Source organism: Sinocyclocheilus anshuiensis, unplaced genomic scaffold (assembly GCF_001515605.1).
Source record: "Sinocyclocheilus anshuiensis isolate Anshui unplaced genomic scaffold, SAMN03320099.WGS_v1.1 scaffold742, whole genome shotgun sequence".
In the NCBI taxonomy this organism is placed as follows: Eukaryota; Metazoa; Chordata; class Actinopteri; order Cypriniformes; family Cyprinidae; genus Sinocyclocheilus; species Sinocyclocheilus anshuiensis.
Genome location: NW_015544169.1, coordinates 291,993 through 316,434, shown reverse-complemented (window position 1 = coordinate 316,434; position 24,442 = coordinate 291,993). Strand labels below are relative to the sequence as shown.

At 37.5% G+C, this 24,442-nt stretch overlaps 4 protein-coding genes and 1 long non-coding RNA gene across 11 annotated transcripts in view; 3 read left to right on the top strand and 2 right to left on the bottom strand.

Annotated features, from left to right (window-relative positions):
- Positions 1–729: 729 nt before the first annotated feature.
- LOC107695986 (3'(2'),5'-bisphosphate nucleotidase 1-like) lies at positions 730–12,994 on the bottom strand. Of its 4 annotated transcripts, none has more exons than XM_016496116.1 (10): positions 12,916–12,994; positions 11,758–11,885; positions 11,355–11,459; positions 11,151–11,258; positions 10,997–11,045; positions 8,161–8,226; positions 2,950–3,050; positions 2,669–2,866; positions 2,483–2,588; positions 730–2,393 (listed from the first exon to the last, which is right to left on the bottom strand). In XM_016496116.1, the coding sequence occupies exons 2-10, from the start codon at positions 11,875–11,877 to the stop codon at positions 2,242–2,244; spliced, it is 1,005 nt and encodes a 334-aa protein (XP_016351602.1). In that variant the 5' UTR covers positions 11,878–11,885; positions 12,916–12,994; the 3' UTR covers positions 730–2,241. The 4 variants fall into 4 exon arrangements, with proteins under 4 accessions (XP_016351602.1, XP_016351604.1, XP_016351605.1 ...); XM_016496118.1 differs by having other exon boundaries at positions 2,959–3,050; XM_016496119.1 differs by lacking the exon at positions 8,161–8,226.
- LOC107695987 (uncharacterized) lies at positions 4,434–7,299 on the top strand. Of its 2 annotated transcripts, XR_001635049.1 has the most exons (6): positions 4,434–4,508; positions 6,253–6,285; positions 6,377–6,477; positions 6,560–6,637; positions 6,944–7,038; positions 7,135–7,299. It is a non-coding gene; the product is annotated as an uncharacterized LOC107695987 (long non-coding RNA). The 2 variants fall into 2 exon arrangements; XR_001635048.1 differs by having other exon boundaries at positions 6,377–6,637.
- A 2,222-nt stretch (positions 12,995–15,216) lies between the features above and the next one.
- Positions 15,217–17,001, bottom strand: LOC107695983 (SAYSvFN domain-containing protein 1-like). Of its 3 annotated transcripts, none has more exons than XM_016496111.1 (3): positions 16,479–16,816; positions 16,200–16,398; positions 15,217–16,078 (listed from the first exon to the last, which is right to left on the bottom strand). In XM_016496111.1, the coding sequence occupies exons 2-3, from the start codon at positions 16,374–16,376 to the stop codon at positions 15,761–15,763; spliced, it is 495 nt and encodes a 164-aa protein (XP_016351597.1). In that variant the 5' UTR covers positions 16,377–16,398; positions 16,479–16,816; the 3' UTR covers positions 15,217–15,760. The 3 variants fall into 3 exon arrangements, with proteins under 3 accessions (XP_016351597.1, XP_016351595.1, XP_016351596.1); XM_016496109.1 differs by lacking the exon at positions 16,479–16,816 and adding an exon at positions 16,922–17,001 and having other exon boundaries at positions 15,218–16,078; positions 16,200–16,393; XM_016496110.1 differs by having other exon boundaries at positions 15,218–16,078; positions 16,200–16,393; positions 16,470–16,815.
- A 29-nt stretch (positions 17,002–17,030) lies between these two features.
- On the top strand, positions 17,031–19,365 carry grcc10 (gene rich cluster, C10 gene). Its single transcript, XM_016496112.1, has 4 exons — positions 17,031–17,109; positions 18,353–18,431; positions 18,515–18,691; positions 18,765–19,365. Exons 2-4 carry the CDS (start codon positions 18,380–18,382, stop codon positions 18,902–18,904), a joined length of 369 nt encoding a protein of 122 aa, XP_016351598.1. The 5' UTR covers positions 17,031–17,109; positions 18,353–18,379; the 3' UTR covers positions 18,905–19,365.
- A 3,848-nt stretch (positions 19,366–23,213) lies between these two features.
- The window catches only part of dlgap2b (discs, large (Drosophila) homolog-associated protein 2b), an 89,657-nt gene continuing 88,428 nt past the window's right edge, over positions 23,214–24,442 (top strand). Inside the window, exons 1-2 of the mRNA XM_016496098.1 lie at positions 23,214–23,348; positions 23,929–23,983. Of these exons, the coding sequence (XP_016351584.1) occupies positions 23,331–23,348; positions 23,929–23,983 (73 nt within the window). The 5' untranslated portion in view covers positions 23,214–23,330. The remainder of the gene's footprint in view (positions 23,349–23,928; positions 23,984–24,442) is intronic.

Sequence of the window (24,442 nt, the reverse complement as noted above, 5' to 3'; positions counted from 1 at the left end):
ATGCACGCTGTAGCACGATACAACGATATTTCTTCAAAAGCAGATCGTGGAGACATTCAAAAATTGTCATATCGCACACCCCTAACTACCAAGTATAATCAATCTCACACACACAAACAAGCACAACGAAATCACTTCACACTATTAAGCGGCTGTGTTATGAACATGCAAAATTGTATCGCACCCGTGCTACAGTGGTAAATTTATTCATCGCACAGACCAGTTTTTTTGTAGCACGTGCGACATATATGTCGCACTGTACAGCCCTGCTAAAAGAGAAATTTGGAATAATGTACTGGCTTCTCTTTTCCACATAATGAAAGTGATGGGGATCTGGGCTGTTACAGAAGTAAATTATTTTAAAGTATTTAGCCATAAAATGACTCGTGCTGTACATAGGAGTCATATAATATTAGGGCAGTCGTGGCCTAATGGATAGAGAGTCAGACTTGTAACCCGAAAGTCGTGGGTTTGAGTCTCAGGTCTGGCAGGGATTGTAGGTGGGGGGAGTGAATAACCAGCGCTCTCTCCACCTTCAATACCACGACTGAGGTGAGACCCTTGAGCAAGGCACCGAAACCCCAACTGTTCCCCGGGTGGTGTAGTTTGCTCTGGGTGTGTGTTCACGCCCACTGCTCCAGGTGTGTGTTCACACTTGGATGGTTAAATGCAGAGCACAAATTCCGAGTATGGGACGCCACACGTCACTTCACTTTCGCGTAATTACTTTCACTGAACAGTGATATTTAATTTATTCATTGACAGTCATCTGCTGTCCACAATCAGTTCAAATATGTCACATTTAAGATATGACATCCTTGATGTGACCAGTTCTCTTTAGATTCAAAGTAGATAGTGACTTAAATTTGGATGTTTTTTTTTTGTATATGGCTATTGTATCACTTCAGAGGACTTGGGATGTAGATCTAAGTCATATTATGTAGCTTCTAATTTTATTTGATTTATTTACTTATCTTTTGTTCATTTTGGAGCTTGACTGGCTGGATCTCCATTCACTTACATCATGTGGAGTACACTGGCCAGTACATTTATCAACATTTATCCTTCTGTGTTCCACATGCAGGTTTGGAACAACACAAGCTGTCAGTGAACGATGAGAATGTTTTTCGGGTGAACTGTGTCTTTAAGTCTCCATGTCTTGGAACTGCTGAACAGATGGCCTGTAAGCTGCCATCGGGTCTGCTTATCGAATATGGAAAGACGCTTCTGACAGCATTACACCTCGGGTAAGCCTTTTTCATATCATGCATTACTAAAAATATGATTAGCACTTTTTTGTTGTTGTTGTTTTCATGGCACATTTTCAAGTGTTTTTGGACATTTCATTACAATGATGCTTCAATAAAGAAGTCTATTATTTAAAATAAAGATTATTTCTCATCCAACTTTTGGTCTTGTTTTCAATCAAATTGGTTTATAAGTAGATATAGGAAGACTTTAAACTAAATATTGCAAATATAGCTGCATAATCAATCCTGGTTGTCAACCATTTAATTTTATTAATGCACTTCTGTTGTGTCAGGTGTAATGTTTTGGTTATGGTTGGTGATGCAAAACGGTCAAATACCCTTAAATGGAAAATACATTTCACAGTAGCAGGGTAGTGCAGACTTTCCTCATGCAACTTTCAACACAATGAAGTTGAACATAAATAATTTTAAATGTAATACCTAGCTATAGCAATGAAAACACAAAACACTGGTTTTAAGTGTTACTATTCTGAATGTTTAACTCCAATGCATCTTCTGTTTACCTACAATGCTGTAAGACAGTAGTATGTAAAGACAATAATAAATGCTGTCAGACAAGAATTCATGTTCTCCTATTCTCTAAAAGTGTAGACAGCCAGAATAATGGACAAACATAGAATTAAAAAAACTTTAATGGTTAAGACCATTACCATGTATATGCAGTAGGACATCTATATATAAATGTATAATATATTTTGAGTTAAATGACCTGCATGCTATATTATAATAAACATTAAGAAACATGTAAATTGGTCCCCTAATGAAAATGGATCAAAACATATTGTGAATGTCCTCAGTAAATAATTAACTATTTTAAATTTTAGTTAAGTTAAATCGAAGAAATAATAAAAGTTAAAATAAAAACGGTACTAAATCATCTTTGTTTTTATATGAATGAAGATTTTATGGCAAGGACATATCAGCTTTGAGGCACAACGGTTTAGAGTACGACTTCATATCTTGTAATGGTTCAGTTAGAAGGAAGAGCCTGTAGGACAGCCTGTGGCACTCTGCTTAAATAGTACTCATGATTCCTCAGTGCTGCTAGCACTCCAGCAGAGTTCATGTGCTTCACATTGGCATCATATGTGTATGCATTACCATGCATGTCTGTCAGTTTGCCTGTACATGAAAAACAACATAAAATGTATATATTTATCTTAAATATCAAGTGCATTTTCAAGAATGTATGTGCAAAAAATGACTGTCACCTCCAACTGCGTGCAGAATTGCTTCAGGTGCACATGTGTCCCACTTTTTACATCCTGGACTGGCAAACACATAAGCAGAGGCCTTTCCCTCCACCAGCTGGATGATCTACCAGGGCCAGAATCAAAATGTAATTAGTTTTCTTCTACGCCAGTACTGACTCAGTCAAATCAAAGGCTGTGACCCACCTTATTCCCAGCCCCTCCCACTCTGATGACATCATGAGGCTCCATGGCTTGCACTGCGTCGATCACAAGTTTATTGCTATGGGACCGTGTAGTAGTGATGATTCTTTTACCATCTGGGACTTCCTGGAGTTGAAACCCAAATGCGCCCAAACCCAGTACTCCCCATAATGTTCTGCCCAAAGAAGCACCAGCCCCCATCTGAATGAACAGAGAAAAAAAAAAAACAGGTCAGCCAATCCCAGCCTCTACCAAATATAGTGTAGCATGTGTGAGTGACCAACTGGTTGGACCTGGTAGTTGTAGAAGGGTTGATTGATGACTCCAGCAATGGCTGTCCCTCCATAAGCAATGCCTATTAGTACGGTCACATGATCCAAGAGCCCTGCAATAAAATGGCACACAAACAACATTATAAAAAGTATTAGTCAGCTCCAACATTAAAATATTGTTAACCCCACTATGCTCTTGTAAATGTATATGGCACTGTATGGGTAAGACCTTAGGGTGTGTTCACACTTGACAAGTATGGTTCAATTAAACAAACTCAGGTGCAATTACGCCATTAATGTGGTTCATTTGAATAAGGTGAATGCTGCCATCCGAACTTTGGTGCATACCAAACAAGCAGACCGATACCCCCTAAAAAGGTGGGTCTCGGTCTGCTTGTTTGGTGTGCGTCAAGGTTCGGCACCTTAGGACAGGGGTGTCCAAACTCAGTCCTGGAGGGCCACTGTCCTGGAGAGTTTAGCTCCAAACTGCCTCAACACACCTGCCTGGAAGTTTCTAGTATACCTAGTAAGACCTTGATTAGCTGGTTCAGGTGTGTTTTATTGGAGCTAAACTCTGAAGGATAGTCGCCCTCCAGGAGCAGGACTGGACACCCCTGCCTTTGGAAGTGTTCACACTTGGCAGGTTTGATTCAATTAAACAAACTCTGGTGCAATTCAACAACTGTGTATGCTGCCCTCCAAACCTTGGTGCACACCAAACAAGCGGACCAAAGACCCATCTTTTCAGGGGGTCTTGGTACACTTCCAAATGAACTCTAGTGCAGTTTACTAGAAATATGAACACAACACGGACTTGAGGCATCTAAATGAACCAAAACCCATTAGAATTCGGTACAGGCACTGGAACTGGCATCTTGCAGAAGATCTACATTTGTGCAGCGGAGAAATTCCTGCCACTGTTTTAACTCCTTTACACAATTATAAGTGCCGTTGCAAAATATATGTCATAACAGTTGTTCAGTCAGGTTGTGACCATATCTTTATGCCTTTAGTTTGTATCTTTAGGCTTGGTGTAAAAAAATGACAGTGTGAACCCTAAGCAAACCAGGAATAAAGTATTGTGTTCTTTTGTGGTCCGGATCAAAAGAACCAAGAGAACAGAACACAAGTGTGAACACACGCATGCTGGTAATGCAGGTTCAAGCCAGGTCTGCAACATGTCCCTACCCATTCCATCTTTCATTCTCTCATAATTCTTTGCATCCCTGATAATGCATTTGTCCAATAAAGTGGTGGTAATTTATAAAGTTGAATAAACAACCAAATACCACACTGTAAAACCAAATAGTATTCCTTACTATAGAAATACTAGTACGTTTACTTGATTTTAACCAAAATGTTGAGTTTACTACAAATTTTAAATTGTTGCTGAAATATTAGAACAGATAGTTCCCATAACTAACGCAATTTAAGTAAAGTTACTCAAAATGTTCAAGACATGCTGTTACGCATGCGTACTGAGTGGCAATTGCCCCTCCCGCACGCACACAGCACAGAAGCACACCGACTGAGGATTCAACGTGCAGAGGATCTGCTTTGGTCAAATCAAGGTAAAAGCTTTTAAGTCTCGTTTTCTGATTTTTTGCTTGCTAGTCCTTGCTAGGTTTTGTGCAATTTGTTGCTTGCTGTTTTGTGGAACTTCTTAGCCCATGTGAAGAACTCGAACACGTTTTGACCCCTGCGCATTATTTGAAGCGATTTCTGTTCAAACTAGTTAATGTCTGCTTCATATCTGTAAAATTAGCTGCCTGCTTGTCTATTAATTACTATGTTATCAATTGTTTGCTAGTCATAGTCACGAGAATAGAAGTAATTTGAACCGACGCGTATGCGTCACGTGACGTTTTGCAGAATTCAAAATTCAATGAGAAGTCAACAAAACATGTCAAATGGGGAGCTCGTTTTTAATGTTGTGACTGTGATTGTTACGGAATAGTTTTCATAAGCGCTTGGCATATACTGTAGGACAGGGTTCCTCAAATCTTGCTCTGGAGGGCCAATGCGCTGCAGAGTTTAGCTCCAACCCTGATCAAACTCACCTACCTGTGATTTTCTAATGATCCTGAAGACATTGATTAGCATGCTCAGGTGTGTTTGGTTAGGGTTAGAGCTAAACTCTGCAGGAAAGTGGATCTCGTGGGCCAGATTTGAGGATCACTGCTGTAGGATATCTGATTCTGGACGCGGCACTTTTGAATCAGGAGCTCAGAGACACGGCCGTATTCACGCTAGAGAGCGCACAATCCAGTCAAAGGACAAACGGATGGAAAAGACCGCTACATCTTCAGACCGGTTCTTTTAAAATAATAAAATAACTCCTTTTAACTTGACATGGCCTATTTGAACGCAACTATGAGTGCTAAACTGCAGTCAAGCCGGTTGCGAAGAAAATAGTATGTGTGCTTATTATGATAATTACGGTAATCTGCAGGCAGTACGAAACAACAGGCGTTCCAGGTTTTAAAAACGCCAAAGCACAGCGCCCTTAACGCACACTAAATCCACAACTATCTCGAATACCACTCCGGAGCGCTATTCGATGCTTAGTGTATCCCATCATGCATCATGTTCTGGAAATAAATCCTGAGACTTTTTGCCGATATCGCGCGAGAGGTAACGGAAACCTTTCCAGTGTAAGTTAGATATTAATACAATAAATAGATATTACATATAATTTGGTAGAAAAACAAAGTGTTGCACGTTTTACTGGTGTAAAGATGAGTAGTATTTATTTTGTAAACATTTGCAACTTTTTATCACTTAATTAGAAATTAAATTAAATTCTGTCATGTTATAGCGACTACTGACTGAACAGACATTTAGAAGTTGATTTTAAAATGCAAAGTATTTAAAATTTAAATTAAAATAACGCTATGTAAACACTTGCATTTTTACAACACTATAAGTGTGTCCCATCAAGTAATAAAGTTCAACACACACTTGTGGTCTTCATCCTTACTTGAACACTTGGGCCAAATACAGGAAATATGTCATATAATTAGTCAAGTGGTCAAGTGCAAAGACCACAAGTGGGTATTTGGACAAGGCATTGGACAAGGCATCTGAGATTGTCAGCAAGTTTTAGGAGACCCCATCACCCCACCTCCTCAAGCAGAGCATATACAACATTAAAACTTATTTAAATACAAGTTAACAGTCTTAGTTTTAAAATACCAGATGTTTCCATTTACATTACATAAGACAAAAAAAACTGTTCTATGCATTTGGTTTTGTTTGTTCAGTGTTCACTGATTTTTGATTGATGGAATAACACTTTTTTTATTATTATTTTAGAATACCAGTTGATGACTGCTGTGCAGTGGAAATGTAAGTTAAGAGCATGCTTTAGATTGTGTTTGTTTCAAGTGCCATGTTTGTGACAAAACTGCCATTACTTACATTTGTTTTTACATTGCAGAGAGGATCTACTTAGATAAATTCAAGATGAATGTAGAAAATTTCTTCCACAGACCGATCATTTTGCTTGATAAGACCTCAATATATCGTCAGGAGCAACAGGTATTAGTTTTGTATTCCTTGATATGTTTTTTCCCCCTCCAAAAATGGGCAGCCTGTGACTTGCATTTTATTAATCACCAAGGGCCACAGTTTCAGCTATAAATCTTCTTTGCTGTTCTGCTGAAGAAACATAGTCACTGACATCTTGGATGGCCTGAGGGTGAGTAAATTTACAGCAATTTTTTTATTTTTGGGCAAACTACTCCTTTAACTAAGCCATATGATGAGTCAGATTTTTTTCCCATTTGCATACTCATTTGAGGAGTAACAAGAAAGTTCAGTGTCCTTTCAAAGACTTTTAATTTAATACAAATGTGTTTTTTAATTTAATGCCCTTGATGACTTTTCAGTGAAAAAAAAAGTAATTTCCCTCTTCAAAACCTGTTTTTTTTTTTTCCTTTTCAATACCCAGAGTGTTTTATGGATGGTCTTCGAATATTAATAGCCACTCCATGTTTGTTCTTAGATCTTTGCAGAATTCAATCGCATATCTCGGATCTGAGTTCTGCGCAGCATTGGACACGGACTCTGCACTTCTGAAATTTTCAAGTTGATTAAAAGGTATTCCTTTATCAATAGGAATATCAATAGCTGTCGTCTTTAAATCATGATTTGCTTAATGATTGTTATCCTCAGCCTGTCTCTTCTTTTTCATAGTCATCTGAGGTTTGCACTCCAGTACTTCAGGGTCTTCCAGTCATCCTGGAGGAAGACCCAGAGGAATTTTACAGGATGTGCTTCGTAAGTATTATTGAATTTTCTGCACTCATCATTTTGTTTTATTCAATGAGAATATAGGTCAGGTTATGAAAAATTATAAAAGGTTCTGGGTATACTCTTTGTAATTTTGCAGTAGATGCTATATTTGTCTTTTGTGAAACAATTGATTACTGAAATTGGTGATGTAAATGCCTTAAATTGATGAATTTGTGTTGACTGATCACAAACAAACTTGTCAGCATTGCACACTTTGAATTAAAGGGTTAGTCTAGTTCACCCAAAAATTAGTTTTTGAACTGGTTGAACTACTAAAAATATGTTCACTTTACTTGAAGAAAATGTGGAAACCGATAGCACGTAATGTTTTTAAGTCCCCATAGCTTAAAATGGCAGATTAAATCCACGTTGAGAATAACAGCATTTAAGATGTTTGCAGAACACAAAATAACACTGTTAGTTAAATGGAATTAATAAAGTAATCTTACTATTACATATTAAGTAAGATTAGTAAATATCCTGGAGTATGTGAACTAGAAATGACATTAAACTAACTTGATATTTATTACTTAATTTACTCAGGAAGAGTTTGCTTTCTTTACTTTAAACTGATTATTAAATTAACTTTAGCTTTACCTTTAAGTTTACTTTGCCAAAATAAGGCAATCGGTTTCCAAACCTGGTTTTTTTTTTTTTTTTTTTTTTTTTTTTTAAGTAAACTGAACTAGTTAGGGTTTACAGTGCAACTAACAATGGAAGGAAAATAGATTTTTTAACAGGTACATTGGATAACATTGGATAAAAGCAACAAAGAGCACAAATGCAATGCAATGATTGCTCGTCAACTATGAGAAATGGCAAATGCTCAACTTAACAGCTGTTTCTGATTAACATCAACCTTCTACTTGTCTAATTTCAAAGTGGCATCTCATGCCCCAAAAAGGAAAAAAAATTAAATCACCGTACGATTAGGGGCTCTGTAGGGCTGCTCTGGCTTCTGTATGTAAACTGGGCTGTACAAAACCCTTGCAGCTACAACAGAGACAGGAGAGAAAAGACAAAGAAAGAAATAGGGGAAACAGCAGATCACCATGTGACAGCACCAGATGTGTTGAACAAATGGAGGTCAAGTGGAGGTAGAGTTATTAGACAAAAAAATTAAGAGAGATAGGAATGAGGGATAGATGCAAATGATAAAAAAATTCATCATTGTTCAGCTGAATTGGACATGCTTGCAACCTAATTAGGCACAACGCAAGTGTACTGTTAGTAATTAATAACTATTATTGTGTCCTCACTGAAAGTGAAATGTTCAGGAACAAAAGTAAAAGCCATACTGCTATCTGATCTGGATTTTGAGAAGAAAAAAAAAAGATTATGTTGTGGGTGGGACTAACTAGTGTGAAAAGAAAAGAAAAAGTCTTAAGGTGTGGTCATATTAACAATATTTCAGCCAAATTTCACAGGCAAAAAGGTCAATTTTCAATAGTGTAGTGATGTACAATATGAAGCACAGCTTTCACAGAAGTCACTTTCAAATCGAGCAGCTTTCTGTTGGTCAATGCAGTAAATTCACATGACCAGTTTGAACATGAGCTAAATCTGCATGGGGAGTTTTCACTCTCACACATAACGCCACGTGGATTCCTATTTAAATGATTGATTTGGCCCGCAAAATTTTGCCAAGCAACATTAAATGTGACCAAACCTTTAAGCCCCATTTACACCTGGTATCGACATCTGCCTCAAGCAACTCGATCAGCCAAGGCCATTTACACCCAATATTAACCTCAATCTCCACAATTAACCACTTGTAGTTGGACTGTTGCTGAGAGGTGAGTGAACAGGCTATCCTTCACTGTCTGAGAAACATCCAAATGCATTTGAAGTGCACTTTTTTTGTCCGCATTTTGCTCTGCTTCGCAGACAGTGCGCAATTTTTAACATAAGCACAGTCTGCTGATGTCCACGCACACTGTCTATGTGCAGCTCGATTTTTCTGTCTGTGCAGACTTGTATGTAATTGAGCGCTCAAAAAGACAGCTCCACGTTTCACGCATGTGCCAACTGAGTCCATCTGTCTCGCGTCAACGAATATTTTAAAAGCCTTATCTGTGTGCTTGACAGTAGTGTTGTCAAAAGTACAGGTAGTTCGGTACTAAGTCGATACTTAAATTTTAAAAACGTAAGGATACCAGCCTTTCCGCAGTACAGTAGTACTGAGTACCAAGTCAATTCAGTGCATGCTGATAGCTGACAGCTTTCAGCTTAATTGATTATAAAGTGACCACTCTTTGCATGCTTACTGTATATAATCCATTTATTTTTATTACTTATAGTTATTAATAACTAATTAATTTTATTCATTTAATATATTTCTGTTATGACAACTCTCTGAGAGTTTAGCATGGTAGTATACATGGCAATGTTAATATGTTTAGTCTTGGTGAAATAGATCTGCTATGCTGCTGCCGCTGCGGCAGAGCAAGTACCGAGACTTGCTACTGCCAATACATCCACAGACATGCTGCTGTGAGCATGTAAGAAATACTGCTGCTGCACATATAACATATATGAAATAGTGATGTTACGCCTGATACTGAGGCTTTGAAGCTTGTGTCGAGAACGTCAAGTACTTCCAGACAGTGCTCTGTATCGAGGCTTATATTGTTTTACTGAAGTGATGTCACTGGTGAAGTTCGAAGCCTCGTTTGAGAGCAGATTAGGGCTGCACGATTAATCGCATGCGATATTTAACGCGCATCTTGTCAGAAAGCCGGTTCTGTAATTAAATATCGCATGCGATTAATCGTGCAGCCCTAGTGCAGATCTATCTGTCTACTGTATCTGTCTGACTATCTGTATGTCTGTCTGTCTGTCTGTCTATCTATCTATCTATCTATCTATCGTTTGTTTACTATATGGCTGTATATGCTAATGTATCAAGCCCTTTTTAACCATGTAGCACACATTTTGGCGCTGTCACACTCCTGACCAGCAGGTGTCCCTAGCTTGCATTCAAAGCCTTGAGAAATGAGCCACTTTTCAACACATCTGGCTGGAAGCTTCAAAGCTTCATCTTGCCACCACTAATATGAAATAATCCCCATGTATAGCATACATGACATTACCCCATAGCAGATCTATACAGGTGGAGCTGGGGAAGGTGGAGGGTGTCTGAAGCGCGCTGTAACTGCTACAGTAAGCACTAGCCAAGTATCTGAATGTTGAGCAGCTCATTGGCTGCTGATGCAAAAAAAGAAACCAATCAGCTGCGCCATGTGAATAATGATGTCATTATGTCAGATTGAGTTAGAACCTATATTGGACTGCGCCATCTAGAGATCCATGACTGAACTTTGTGTTTATTTTCAAATAGTGAAATAAAAAAAAATATTAGAATAAAATAGTTACAATAGTTTTTGCTATGGAACAGAAATTGGTACCAAGAATCTTGGAAATTTTACTGGTATTGGTACTGACTATTGATATTTTGGTACCGTGACAACACTACAAGACAGAGTGGAACATGGGTGGATATAAATAAAATGTGGATTATAAATGTGGTTTGTGTAATCAGATGACATAATGCAGACCTCGTTTACACCTATATGTAATGCTGACCACTTGTGATCACATCACCCCAAACAGATATTAATACTAGGTGCTTTATTGCAAAATTATGTTTACAGTCTCAGCTGAACAAGACCAAAACTCAAAGAATAGAAGTGGAAGAGATGTAATTTATTGTCTGACATTTTATCATGTGACATAAAATGTTGAAAGCTGTTTATCTGCTCACCTTCTGTATATTCTTTAGTGCCATCAAGAGGGTCCACCCACACAACCAGCTGAGAAAGATGAAATATTACTTTTTATTTCAGAAATAGTATATTCTACATTTATAGCACAGTTGTAAGCATTATGCCCATATTCTGTTTCCTATTCCTCTTTACCTCTTCCTCCTTCAGGCTGGCATACTGATCCGGACAAGATTTTTGTAGAATTAGGCTGCTTTGTCCGTTCTCTATCAGGTCCTCTTCAACAGCCTCAGCTGGTAATTCCTGCACAAATAAATTACAAATCTCAATTAAAATATAATGTTCCACTGGTTGGAGCCAACACAGACTGAGCGTCTTCATATTAGGAGACGTACGTACCTCCTCCCCGATGATAGTGACTTTAGGGAAGCTTTTCGACAGGGATGCACATATACTCTTCTGAACAAGCCTGTCAGCCAGAGTCTGTAGATCATTGGCTCCTGACTGTGCCAAAAGCACAGGTTACAAAAACATAATGTCAAAAGCATATGTAAAAACTATTTTACCACCTAAATTAATTACTACATTAACAGTAATGTTATCTTCTCATAAGCCAAAATCAGCCTTGATTTTTACCAAGTAGGACGTGTTAGTAATAGTGGATCAACATATTTGTTCAACCAATCAGATTTTAGGGTCTTATTGGAAGTTAAGAGCTTAGGACCTTTCAAGTGTGGTGAGATCGTCTCAAGTGTTTTTTGGATCAACATCCTTGTTGGTAATATGCCTCTACTTGCCATACCTTTTCAACGATACCCAGCTCTCCACTTTGAAGCACTTTCTGGACAATAGTTCCAGCCTTTTCGGCCACGGCGTAGGCTGAAGCCACCAGCTGCATCAGCACTGCAGGTCTGTTCGCCATGACACCAGCTGAAACAGAAAGACACACCTCAGAAAGACACACCTACTGCAAATAACCAGGGGAAAAGTCAAAAGACTACAAGTTGTGCAAGTCACTATTATATGAACATTACGAGGAATGAGATTCTAGCCAAAATAAAACTTAAAATATTGATTTACTACCGTTATGTATTTTTGGTATCAGTGATTCTTAAGATTTTTGACTTGATTTTCTCTTTATTTTATCATCTTTATAAAGATATATTCATCTTTTATAAAGTTTCCCTGTTTTGGTCACCACAAACATATTTATGAAATGTTATTTATATATATATATATATATATATATATCCATTGTCAAATCATCCTGAATATCCTGCTGCCATATTTTACCTGATTTGCACAAAATTCTTATATTGTTATATCGGGGTTCTCATATTTTCTGTCTCAACCTATGATATATCAACTGTAAAGAATTTGTTGGAGATTTAACAATTAAACAGATGCAGCTAATCTGACTTTTTTTTTTTTATGAAAGTTCATGCTAGATTGATCATATATAATAATATTTGACACATTATCTTTGTATCTAACAGTGGTGACCCATATAGAGGGAAAGGCAAAAGAAAAAGGATATATATATATATATATATATATTTTTTTTGTATTCACTTGATCACAGAACACAATGATAAAGCACATCAACTTTGACAATAGTCATGAACTGTATAGATGGTTAATGAGTAAGTATTAAAATGGACTCTGAACATTATTGTCTGAAGAGCAATTAGCATGCAAGACAGTTTTCAAAATAATTTACCATTCGTCCCCAAACCTCTAATTTTTGTCATCACACTCACTTATATAAAACACATACGTCTTTACTCTTTAATCATGGTATACTCGTTCTTAGCGTTAATTCACTGTGCAGTCCTGGGCGATATGCTATTGGTGTGCAATGTCGCGGTGCAGACCTGTTTTTATACAGTCTATGGTGCAGACGGATATTTCGCAGTAAGTGAGTGTTTCGGGGGTTGGCTCTATAGCTCTGTGCTCTTACTTTAATCGCAGTCCGTGTCCAGCGGGGCTCCAGAGTTCAGCTGCACTGTGGGACAGGAAGACGTCGTACCGTCGTGTACACTGTGCTTGTCTTGTAGTTCTTGAAAGGAAGGGTCTTAGTGCCCGCTGGGTTGCTTTCTTTTTAAAGAAATAGTCCACCTAAAATGTTGTCATTATTCTTTAGATACCCATACGGATTTGAAATAACAGTGTAGTGTAGGCGATGTAAATGACCAAACTTTTTTTTTTCATAAACCATTTAATTCACATAAGTAAAAATCTTACTGAAATTAAAGGGTTAGTTCACCCCAAAACGAAAATTCTATCATTGATTACTCACCCTCATGTCGTTCCAAACCCGTAAGACCTTCGTTCATCTTCGGAACACAAATTAAGATATTTTTGATGGAATCTGAGTGCTGTCTGCCCCTCCATAGACAGCAACGCAACTGAAATGTTCCCAGGTCCAGAAACGTAGCAAGGACATCGGTAAAACAGTCCATGTGACAAAAGTGGCTCAACTTCAATTTTACAAAGCTATGAGAATACCTTTTGTGCGCAAAGAAAACAATAATAACGACTTTATTAAACAATTCTTCTCCCCTGAGTTACTGTCTTCCGCCATTTTGGAGAGTATCACAACGCATACGCACGCTTTCTTTATATATACATAATAAATATACACAGTACACAAACATATATTATGTAAACAAAAACTTTTATTTTGGATGCGAATAATCGTTTGACACCACTAATTTTTATATATTTTCATATATATATATTTTTTTATAATTGTATTATTATATTTATATTTTAACTATCTAATTTCTTTGTGTGTAGATTTAAGCACTTCTGGCTAACTAGTCTCATTTTTTTTTTTCATGCTATATTTGTTCATATGTATAATAATATTTGACACATTATCTTTGTATCTAACAGTGGTGACCCATATAGAGGGAAAGGCAAAAGAAAAAGGAAAAAAGTTTGAGATTAGATCTAAATGTAGGTGAATTTTCTGAACATTTGAAAAGATTAAGTCAACAGTCTTTAATAATTATCAATAACACAGTAGCAAACTGAAATGTTCCCAGGTCCAGAAACGTAGCAAGGACATCGGTAAAACAGTCCATGTGACAAAAGTGGCTCAACTTCAATTTTACAAAGCTATGAGAATACCTTTTGTGCGCAAAGAAAACAATAATAACGACTTTATTAAACAATTCTTCTCCCCTGAGTTACTGTCTTCCGCCATTTTGGAGAGTATCACAACGCATACGCACGCTTTACCCTAAGCATAAACAACGCTGATTACGTTCATGCACATGCTTTCCCCCTCGAACGTAAACAACGCTGATTACGTTCTTGGGTACTCTCCAAAATGGCAGAAGACGTAACTTGAGGGAGAAGAATTGTTAAATAAATTGTTATTTTTGTTTTCTTTGCTCTCAAAAAGTATTCTCGTAGCTTCGCAAAATTCACATGGACTGTTTTACCGATGTTCTTACTATGTTTCTGGACCTGGGAACATTTCAGTTGCGTTGCTGTTTATGGAGGGTCAGAGAGCTTTCAGATTCCATCAAAAATATATTAATTTGTGTTCCACAGATGAACGAAGGTCTTATGGATTAGGAACGACATGAGGGCGAGTAATTAATGACAGAATTTGCATTTTGGGGTGAACTAACCCTTTAATCATTTGTGGAATGCATTATGATATTTGTGAAGAAGAAAACTGATAGTTTTCTATGGAAGCTTGTTTCCATCATGAGATAAAAAAAACAAAACATACTTTATCTCACAATTCTATTATTCTTCAAATTCTGAGGAAAAAAAAGTCAGAATTGTGAGTTATACACAGAATTGTGAGATATACAGTGGCTATAGAAAAGAATCAATCACACCCCCCTTTTAAAATAATCACATTTTGTTGCTTTGCAGCCTGAAATGAAGTGGCTTTTTCTTGCAATTCTGAGTTTATATCTCACAATCCTGAGTTTTTTTGTTCTCAGAATTGCCAGAAGAAATGTCTGAATTGGGAGGTAAAAAGTTGCATTTATACATTCATTCATTCCATGGCTCTACAAGCTCCCATAGTTTTCCTGTCAATGTCAACAATAAAAGTCATACTTTATATGTACTTTATTTTACTTCAGAGCTATTTCAGTAAAACCATTAGTGCTCCCTAAAAATGTGAACGATTTAAGTCTGCTTGGTATCAGTAGGTATATTTGTGATTTCTGACAAATGACTAAACTGAATTAAATCAGAGCATATAATACACCTGAAAACATGCAGTTACATGCAACTGTGAATCCTTTTGTAGAAATGAATTCAAATAAATGCAGTCTTGACAGAAAGATGGATTCAAATGGGTCACAGCAGGCCTACTCATTTTATAGTCATCCTTGACGAAGCTGTTGCATGATAGTACTCCAGCTAATATCAAATTGAGTCTCATTTCTGACCTTTTATTGGAAGTTGATCTTTTCGTAAGTGAATCCAAGAGGAAGTCCTGTCTCTTAGTAATACATTTCAGCTGAATTAATTAGTTTAGATAAGAGAGCCTATAGCGGAGTGTTGACTAAAATTATGTGACTCATTCTAATTTGTTGGATGCATGATGGGAATAAACTGTCATTTATTTAGTCACACTCCACTCACAAGGAAGCATATATGTGTGTATATATTAATAAAAAAGCATTTTATTAATGTAAATACAAGTAAATCATTTAAGAAGATTCTAGGATACATTAATATAATGCAAACAAGTTTCCCAAGTGCACTTTACATATCCACATTTAGACTGTTTTACTAATTAAGCAAGGTTTGCTTCCTATCATACACGTTCATCTATTGGCCACTGGCCTGTATCCCATCTCCCCTTCCAGCTGTTCGGCTGTTAAAGTTCCCAGGATGGGTTGACAATCAGGGTTAAACACAGAATACGCGCTCATTTCTCCAGGTTGTCGGGCTCTTGGGCTTCGAAGGCCCTCATAGAGCCAGTAGAATAACGATATGAGAAAAAATGGCAGGCCAAACTCAAGTTCCGAAAAAAGCCCCAGCAGCACGAGCCACAGCAGCACTTTCAGCAGGGTCAGATGTGTAAGAGCCACACTCTGAAGCCATCGACCACATGTAGTATTCAGCAAATGATGATTGTGATCCTAAAATGACAGGAAAATATTAGATTGGGTTCATTAGGCAAAACGACATGGGCAGTTTCCAGTGCGTTTCCAATTACGTATGGCTGTTGTTGTTTTTTTTAAGTAGTAAGTGTGATCATACCTCTGTGTGTGGACTCTGAAGGCAGGTGTTGGGCTTCTGTTCTGGTGTGTCAGTACACACTGCTGGAGAATCAGCGCTCATTGCTTTCGTTTCAGTCTGGATCACACGACCAGCAGGTTCCTTAGCTTCAGTCTGGGCTTTCTTTCGGGCTCTGAACTCAGACAGCTTACGCTCCATATTTCATACCTGAAAAACTGTAATTAGAGGGAAAATGTACAGAGTAGTTAATCTGCGTTGAAATCGCTCCTGCGGTCACGTGTTAATATTTACCAGACTTGTCTTCCGTATTAGTTTTGCACTGGTCGGACGGCAAATGCTTCTGTCTAATGTTTGTCACTCACTAAATGTTTTTTTCCTCCAGCGGGGGCGCTTGGTGGCTCAAAAAGCTAAATTAATTCAGCTAAATTCCAATTTCGTGACTCTTTTTGTCTCAATATTGAAAAACGAAAACACTATCACATAAAATTATTTTTAAGTTGATCAATTCCAGTGAATAATACGAGACATACATGAAATAGTAAGTGCGCATCTCTACAAAATCAACGAATCCTTGTAATCGCAGACCACTGTTATTGGCCCAGGCTGACTAGCGCTGAGTAAAGTAACAGGTATCACGTGACAACCCCCATCAATTTCCGCAAAGGATGTTAACGTACAACCTTCACGAGCAATTTAACTGCAATACACAGTGAAGAGTTAAATAAGAGAAGTATTATTTATACCAGTCGCGGTCCACCAATTAAGAGAGTTCTGGTCGCAAAGCCTCGTCCATTTTATGACTTTATTGATAGTTTCATTGCCATCTTCTATGGTTCATCAAACGAGTTGCAGTTGCACACGGACACTTTTATGGCTGTACCCACCGGAAGCGTGTGCGTCACAGGAGAGGCTGTGATTAGGCATCATCGATGTAAGTACATGGAAATATTTCAGATATTAGGTATACAATATTAATATATTTACATCTGAACCTCAGAAAGAATGGTTAATCAGTGGTTTTGCGGTAAGCGGAACTAACGATACACTGATAGATGACAGCTGAACCCAGCAGAGCTCTCATTCTTCATAACAACAACAGCAAATAATATCAATATTACATGTCTAATAATCTATATAAGCTGAGGCTGCTTGCAAGCAATCTGTGCAGCTATTTATTCAGTATATTTAAGTATTATTTATTGGGTATTTCGTCTTTGCCCTATAATCAGAATGAAGGGGTTGATGTGGTCGTTTTTTTTGGGGGGTGCTCAATATACTGTTATTATAATTAATTTGATGTTTCCTGTTTACAGTTCACATTTTGATTTATTTAAAAAAGGTAAAAGAAATTCACACATTTATTTGCGACCACTTTAAATAGCAAATGTAATACTATGTGAGCATGTGATAAACAAAACTATTTAACAAATAATTGTATTTAATCTTTTCACATACTACTCAATATTCTGTGACAACTTTTAAAATTTCAATTCAAATGTTATTTTATTGTTTGTGCTTTTGAAATGGATCTTTACTATCCCAAATTAGTCCAATTGCATTCAAGGCTACATTTGAATGCGTGTTTTCAGCAAATGCAATTGTTGCATGTGTAATTATTTAGTTGTTTTATACCTTCACCTATGTGGTATATTTAGGAAGTGTGTGTAGAAATTAAAACGATCCCGTACCCTGTTCAGGCCCTGATATATAGTGCATTCAAATAGTATTGCTTTACTTTAACATGCATAGTTAGTTTGTGACTACCTTGAAACCAGTAACCGTTTCTCTTTGTTGGTCAAGATTATTTGCAGCACATTTGCGGGCTGCTTTGAACGTGCAGCAAAACAGCGACATTTCCGGGGACAGGAGACCAAAAACTGGGACTGTCCCCAGAAAACAGGAACGTCTGGTCACCCTACCATTTACAGATAGACAACACAATACTAATCATTTTTAGTTTTTCTTTTTCTTATGTTTATTTATGTATTTTTATAAATACAGTATGTATTGATACCCATAATGGTGGCACAAAGCAGCAGCCAGTGTCCCCGTGTTGATGTTGAAAGTGTGTTCTGTCAGGGAAAGAGGAACAGTCAAGCTGTGTAGTGTATGCATAAATCATCACATGCTGCAGCAGTTTAATTCCTCAAAAATGCCTTTACTGATATCGGTAGTGAATCTACCCTGTGGAGTGAGCCAGCATGGCCTCTGCCCCGGCACAGCAGCCCACGCTCACTGTAGAGCAGGCGAGAGGTGAGACGTCAGTCCTTAAATCATATGCTCAGGAGTCATGGCTTGACTTAAACTCAGCCAGACTGTTGTCCCGTCCATTGCAGTTGTTCTTAGTGAGGTGATCCAGGCTTTCTCTGTGCCTGAGAACGCAGCCCGCATGGAGGAAGCCAGAGAAAGCGCCTGCAACGACATGGGCAAGATGCTGCAGCTTGTGCTTCCTGTGGCCACTCAGATCCAACAGGAGGTCATCAAAGCATACGGCTTCAACAATGAAGGAGAAGGTGAGATTAAATGGGCAAGCATGCAAACACAAATAAAATGCTGTCATTTCAACTGCTGCGTTTTGCCTTTCAGGTGTTCTCAAATTCGCCCGGCTGGTGAAGATGTATGAAACTCAGGACCCAGAGATTGCAGCCATGTCAGTGAAACTCAAGAGTCTCCTACTGCCGCCGCTCTCCACTCCTCCTATCGGCAGTGGCATCCCGAGCTCATAGAACAGCGCAAACTCCCAGTTCAAATCCGTTTCAACTCTAAAAAATGTCTAGAGTGTCTAAACACATTCAGGTTTTCCCATTGTAGTCAGTTTTAACACAAAAGTACAAATTGCTCAGACCACAGAAACATATTTGAATCAAAAGTAAATTGGTGAACTTATACATTCCCATCTTCTTTCAGTGGAATTAGTATTCAAATCATTGTCTTTCTCTCATATTTATTTTTTTGTATTCATGTTCATTTTGCCAATGTTGAATGTGCATATTAAGTGTAACACTAATTTGTTGATGCCTTTTGAAGGTCTTGCTTGTTTTTAAAGCTTTTTATACAGTTCATATTGATTATTGTCTCATTTGCCCATATAAACATAAATGATAACCTGTGACAATGTTCTTGAGAGCATTACTGTTTGCAAAACTGATTAGTGTCACATAAACAGTGTTTATCCAATAAAGTCATTTTTTTTACTTAATAGGAAGATGTTTCTTATCATGAAATGACTGTGCTTTTATGAATGTCTATCTCAGTATTTTAGTTTTCATTGTCTTAGTCCACTAAAACGTACAAACTGCATGAACTAATTTATGGGATTACTGTAATGGAATTACAGTAATCACATCTGTCGTTGTCATGTCAAAAACGTGTCTTCAAAGGTAAATGGTAAATGATCAAATCACATTTGTAGTTTAAATCTTCCCAGAATGCATTTCGGACAGCAATGAAGCACTAGTCGCCTACTCACCTAACACCCCAGCTAAAAAAATATATATTCCAAGAATGTTTTGCCAGTGTTCCTATAAAATTATGAAAACATTATTTCTGAATGTTCTCGGAACATTCAAAGCGTCCATTATTTAGTTATTTTTTAAACCATAACATTCCATTTTATCATGTTACGTTTGAGTGTTCTCTGAACTTTCCGCTTGTTCCAAACTTTCTTCTGTTGAATGCCATAGAAGATATTTTGAATAATGCTGATATCCAAAGAGTTGACGGTAGCCATTGACTTTGAAGGAGTAAAATCCTGGAATCCACGGACGCTTCCATACATATCCTTTTGAGTGGTTGTTAATCAAGTTATTAATCAGTATTTAACCTCTTAGATTTTAGTTCACTCAAAGTAGTTAGGCATGTATTCTGTTACTAGAATGTGGTCTCCTTGTTTTCCAGAAGGTTCTCTCCATATGCTTAACATATATTTACTCCTATGCTTAACATATATTTTGACAGCCTGTCACAAAGGTTATCAGGGCCCCTCAGCTACGTGACCAACTCCTAGTTAACACATTCACTTTGTTTTCCATCCCTTGATATTAAAGAATAAAGTTGAGTATTGTCTGAACTTCTCTGTGTCTCTGAGAAACTGCTAGCACTATCTGTATGTTTTGGGAAAGTACCTGATAAGAGTAGGAGTCTGAGCCGCTCGATTTTGCAGATGTTGCGTATTCTCTCTATGTGTGTAATAACTAGTCCCAGGACGAAATGGACATCTTCAGACAACCTGATGCTAGAAGTGCTGATATGTCTTTGGTGGGCCACTTTGCGCCTAAAACTGGATATCGGTTGTCACCATAATAATTTATGTACATGTGTGGAGATTTTCTAAGTGTATCGGTTTCAACCAACCAGAATCATTTTACCTAAAGCAATGACGTACAGTAGTTAGTGACCTTTTTTACGAGTATAATCACTGCTGTATTGAGCAGCCTACAAACTCCTCACAAGTGTTTAAGCTGACTTCTGCTGATGAAACTGCAAACTACTTTCTTCTGTAATTTTTCTTTAGTTGACTACATCTGTGACTCCTGGTTTTTATTCATCATATCTGGTCCTTGGGTCTTAACTGTAAATTCCCCTACAACTTCCATAGTATTTTTGTTCATACTATGAAAATCACTGGCTACCGTAAACTGTTTGGTTACATAAGAGTAAGGGTGAGTAAATGATGGCAATTTTCATGTTTGTGTAAACTATCCCTTTAAACAAGTAGTAACATTTAATAAATGTTAGATGAGTGTTCCAACTAAAACATTTCAGAAAAAAAAGTTTAATCAATTATGTAAAATAATTGATTTTACATAATTGATTAAACTATTTTTTTTAAATGTTTAATCAATTATGTAAAATAATAAATTATGTTTAATCAATATCAATTACATAATTGATTAAACTTTATGTAAAATAACAGTTTTGTGTTAACATTTTGAGAACACATATTAAATACCAGATAATTATGAATGAATGTTCAATTACAGTTTTTCTCAATCGATTTGACACTTTTCTCCAAAGTAAAGTAATTGCTCTCAAAGCAACACATAACACAGAAATCTAAATACATGCCTGTCTTAACCAAACAGTTCAATTTTACTGTGAAATGAAGCACATCAATAGATGTGTTTTCTATTGACTATAGAACATATTTAGCTGTAGATTAACATCTGAAAATGCAGTTTATTGCAAAGTTCTTCAACATACTTGATTCTGATTGGTCAATCGCGCCATCCAGCGGTATGTTATTCCCAGATAACAACCGCCAAATTGAATAACACACCGCTCATCCGGGTACTACGAGTTATCTTGACCGGTACTACTTATATGCTAATAATTCTGCACACTAATAGTTGCCTAATAATGGTGTACATGTAGATATTCTCTTAAGAACGCCAAAACTTCACTTTTACTACTTAAATGTTAAGGTTTGAGGGTTTGTTAACATTTTGGATTGACCAAGAGCACTGTAGTTGTACAATAACTAAATTAATCCTCAAAAATACAACTTGCCTAATAATTGTGCACACAGTGTGTGTGTATATATATATATATATATATATATGAATGAAATAAAAAGTGCTGTAGTTATCCAACACCTATCACCCATGTGAAAAAACTAATTGCCCCTTAAAATTAAATCTGGTTGTGCCACCTTTAGCAGCAAGAACTGCAAACAAACACTTCTAACTAGAGATCAGTCTTTTACAGTGCTGTGGTGGATATATACACACACATGCGTGTGTGTTTGCTGTTGTACATCAATTATGCTGAATTATTGATCTTGCCTTTCATTTACATCTAGAAGAGAATTTCATCTGCACTGTATTTTATCTACACTACATTCTTGCTGTGCTTGCATCATTGGGGGGAAACAATTGTGAAAGGGTTGAATCGATGCTTGACAAGCTCCTGCCTCAACATCTCCACAAGCCTCTTCCTTTGTGGCTGGTATGTTGTTCTGGTGCACCATGTCAACAATGCTCTTGTTCCATTCAAAATAAACTTGTGTTTCAAACTTCCATTCTGAAAAATGTTTGGACATTTACATGTAAAGAACAGAAGTTGTCCCAGGACTACAAATCTACACGATCAACAAGCACGATATTTATACATATAGAAGTGTGTCAAACTCTTAGATTCTCTAAAGGAGAGGCCACGATTTCTTACATGGTCAATTTGGGTAACTCTGATTTCATTTGAAATGTGTCTGTACTTTCACCCTGCTGTCCACTTCCTCTATGTCCATTTATTCTTACAGTTTCTCCCCTTGCTCTTTCCACTACACCAGTACCCTCCACTCTACTCATCTCTCTTCCCTCTCCTCCTTTTCTCTTTTTCTAACATCCTCCTCTCTGCTCATCTCTTTCTACCAGTTACACTCTTCTTCTCTCTCTCATTACACCCCTTTCTCTACCCACTCCACAACCTTTTAGACTTACACCTCTTTCTTTACCCCTCCCCAATTTGTTTTGCATATTCTTTCTTGCTCTTTATATATTTGCCCCTTTATAGTATAAGCAATTATGATAAATGTGTAAAGAAAAACAGTGTTTCCTTTGTTTTTTAGTTATTAGTTTGGAGCCAATTGAAAATATACCATGTGCATCTGATGATATGACAAATCATGAGTTTCATGCACTGTTTTGAGAAAATTATTCACATGATTTGCAGTTTGTATGAAATGAATGAAAACTTACAATCTGTTTAGGACAATTACGTAGTGTCCTATCTATCTATCTATCTATCTATCTATCTATCTATCTATCTATCTATAGCTCCCCCTAGTGGACGAAGCGCCTCACAAGTTGTCAAGTTATTTAATGCAACGACGCTTTATTTGAATGTCTCCACCATGGCCACTTTCTGTCTTCATAAGCTTACTTTTGTTTCTTTAATCAGATGAAGAAATAAGTAGTGATAACGCAATGTATGTAATAAGAGAAGCAGCAGTGCGTTATAGGCGCGAGCGGAGCGTCCAGGCGCATCATGCGGAGGGTCTGCGGGGTTTCTGCTGATGCGAGCGCACTGCAGCTGAACACATGTGTGTATATTAAAACCATGGACTACTGATACACACCTGCCCGTTCCTGTGTGCTTACGAACACCATCCGCATTCACATGAAGGACTGAAGCGATGCCACGAGCCTCTGGAGAATGTCAGCCCTGAAAAAGGTATTGCAGCTGGTGTTGATGGAAATAAAAGAGTGGCTTCTAATCATCAATATAAGTGTTCCGCTCGACTGATCTATAGCCAATTCAAGAGCGTTTGAACTTAGTGGATGGAAATGATTCACGTGTCATTGAAAAGACCACAGGCGATTCTGCTGTCTTAAATGGTCTTAATTAATTTTTTAAGCCACCTGCTTTTGCCAGTGCTAAACAGTGATGACGTCATGTGTAGCTCACATAGGCTATTATAAACTCAGTGCTTCGTGTGATATTAGAATACGTTTAGAATAGTAATTATATGTGTATGCCGGGGGTTGAGCAGTTAAAGATCTCCATGTGGATTGTGGAGGAGTATGTGATTTTTTAAATTTGTATTATTATTTTATTTATTTTTTGGCACATGCAACCGTCAGGAGGTCGATGAGTCCATTAAGTTGAGTTAGCATGACCCCTGTCCTGTCAGAGTGAAATGGTTTATCTCATCTGTTCATCCTCTTCTCTCCACTCACTGATTGTCTCGTTCTCTGTGTGTGAAATTTACTCCATTGTACTATTTCCATCTTCATTTCTCCATCTGCCACAGGTGTTACCATGGATACTGCAGACACATTGCTGCCTTTTCCTTGACAAGAGTCCAGGTAAGAGACAGGATGTGATATTTAGGGCATTTTCCCACATCTTAAAGGGTTAGTTCACCCAACAATGAAAATTAGGCTGCGTTTTACTCACCCCCGAGGCATCCTAGGTGTATATGACTTTCTTCTTTCAGACGAATCCAGTCGGAGTTATATTAAAAATTGTCTTTGATCTTTCAAGCTCTATCGTTGCAGTCAGTGGGTGTTGCATTGCTTCAGTCGAAAAGAAGTGAAATAAAAATCGCCCATCCATAAAAAAAAGTGTCTCACACGGCTCCGGGGGGTGAACAAAGACCTTCTGTAGCGAATCGATGCGTTTTTTGTAAGAAAAATATCCATATTCAAAACGTAATAATCACTTTAATGTAGCTTGCGCCAGCAGTTGTACACAGAAGCAGTTCCGGGCGGATGACGTATGAGGTCAGCGCTGCGCATGCGCCGGTGAGTCTCGTGAAAACCAAC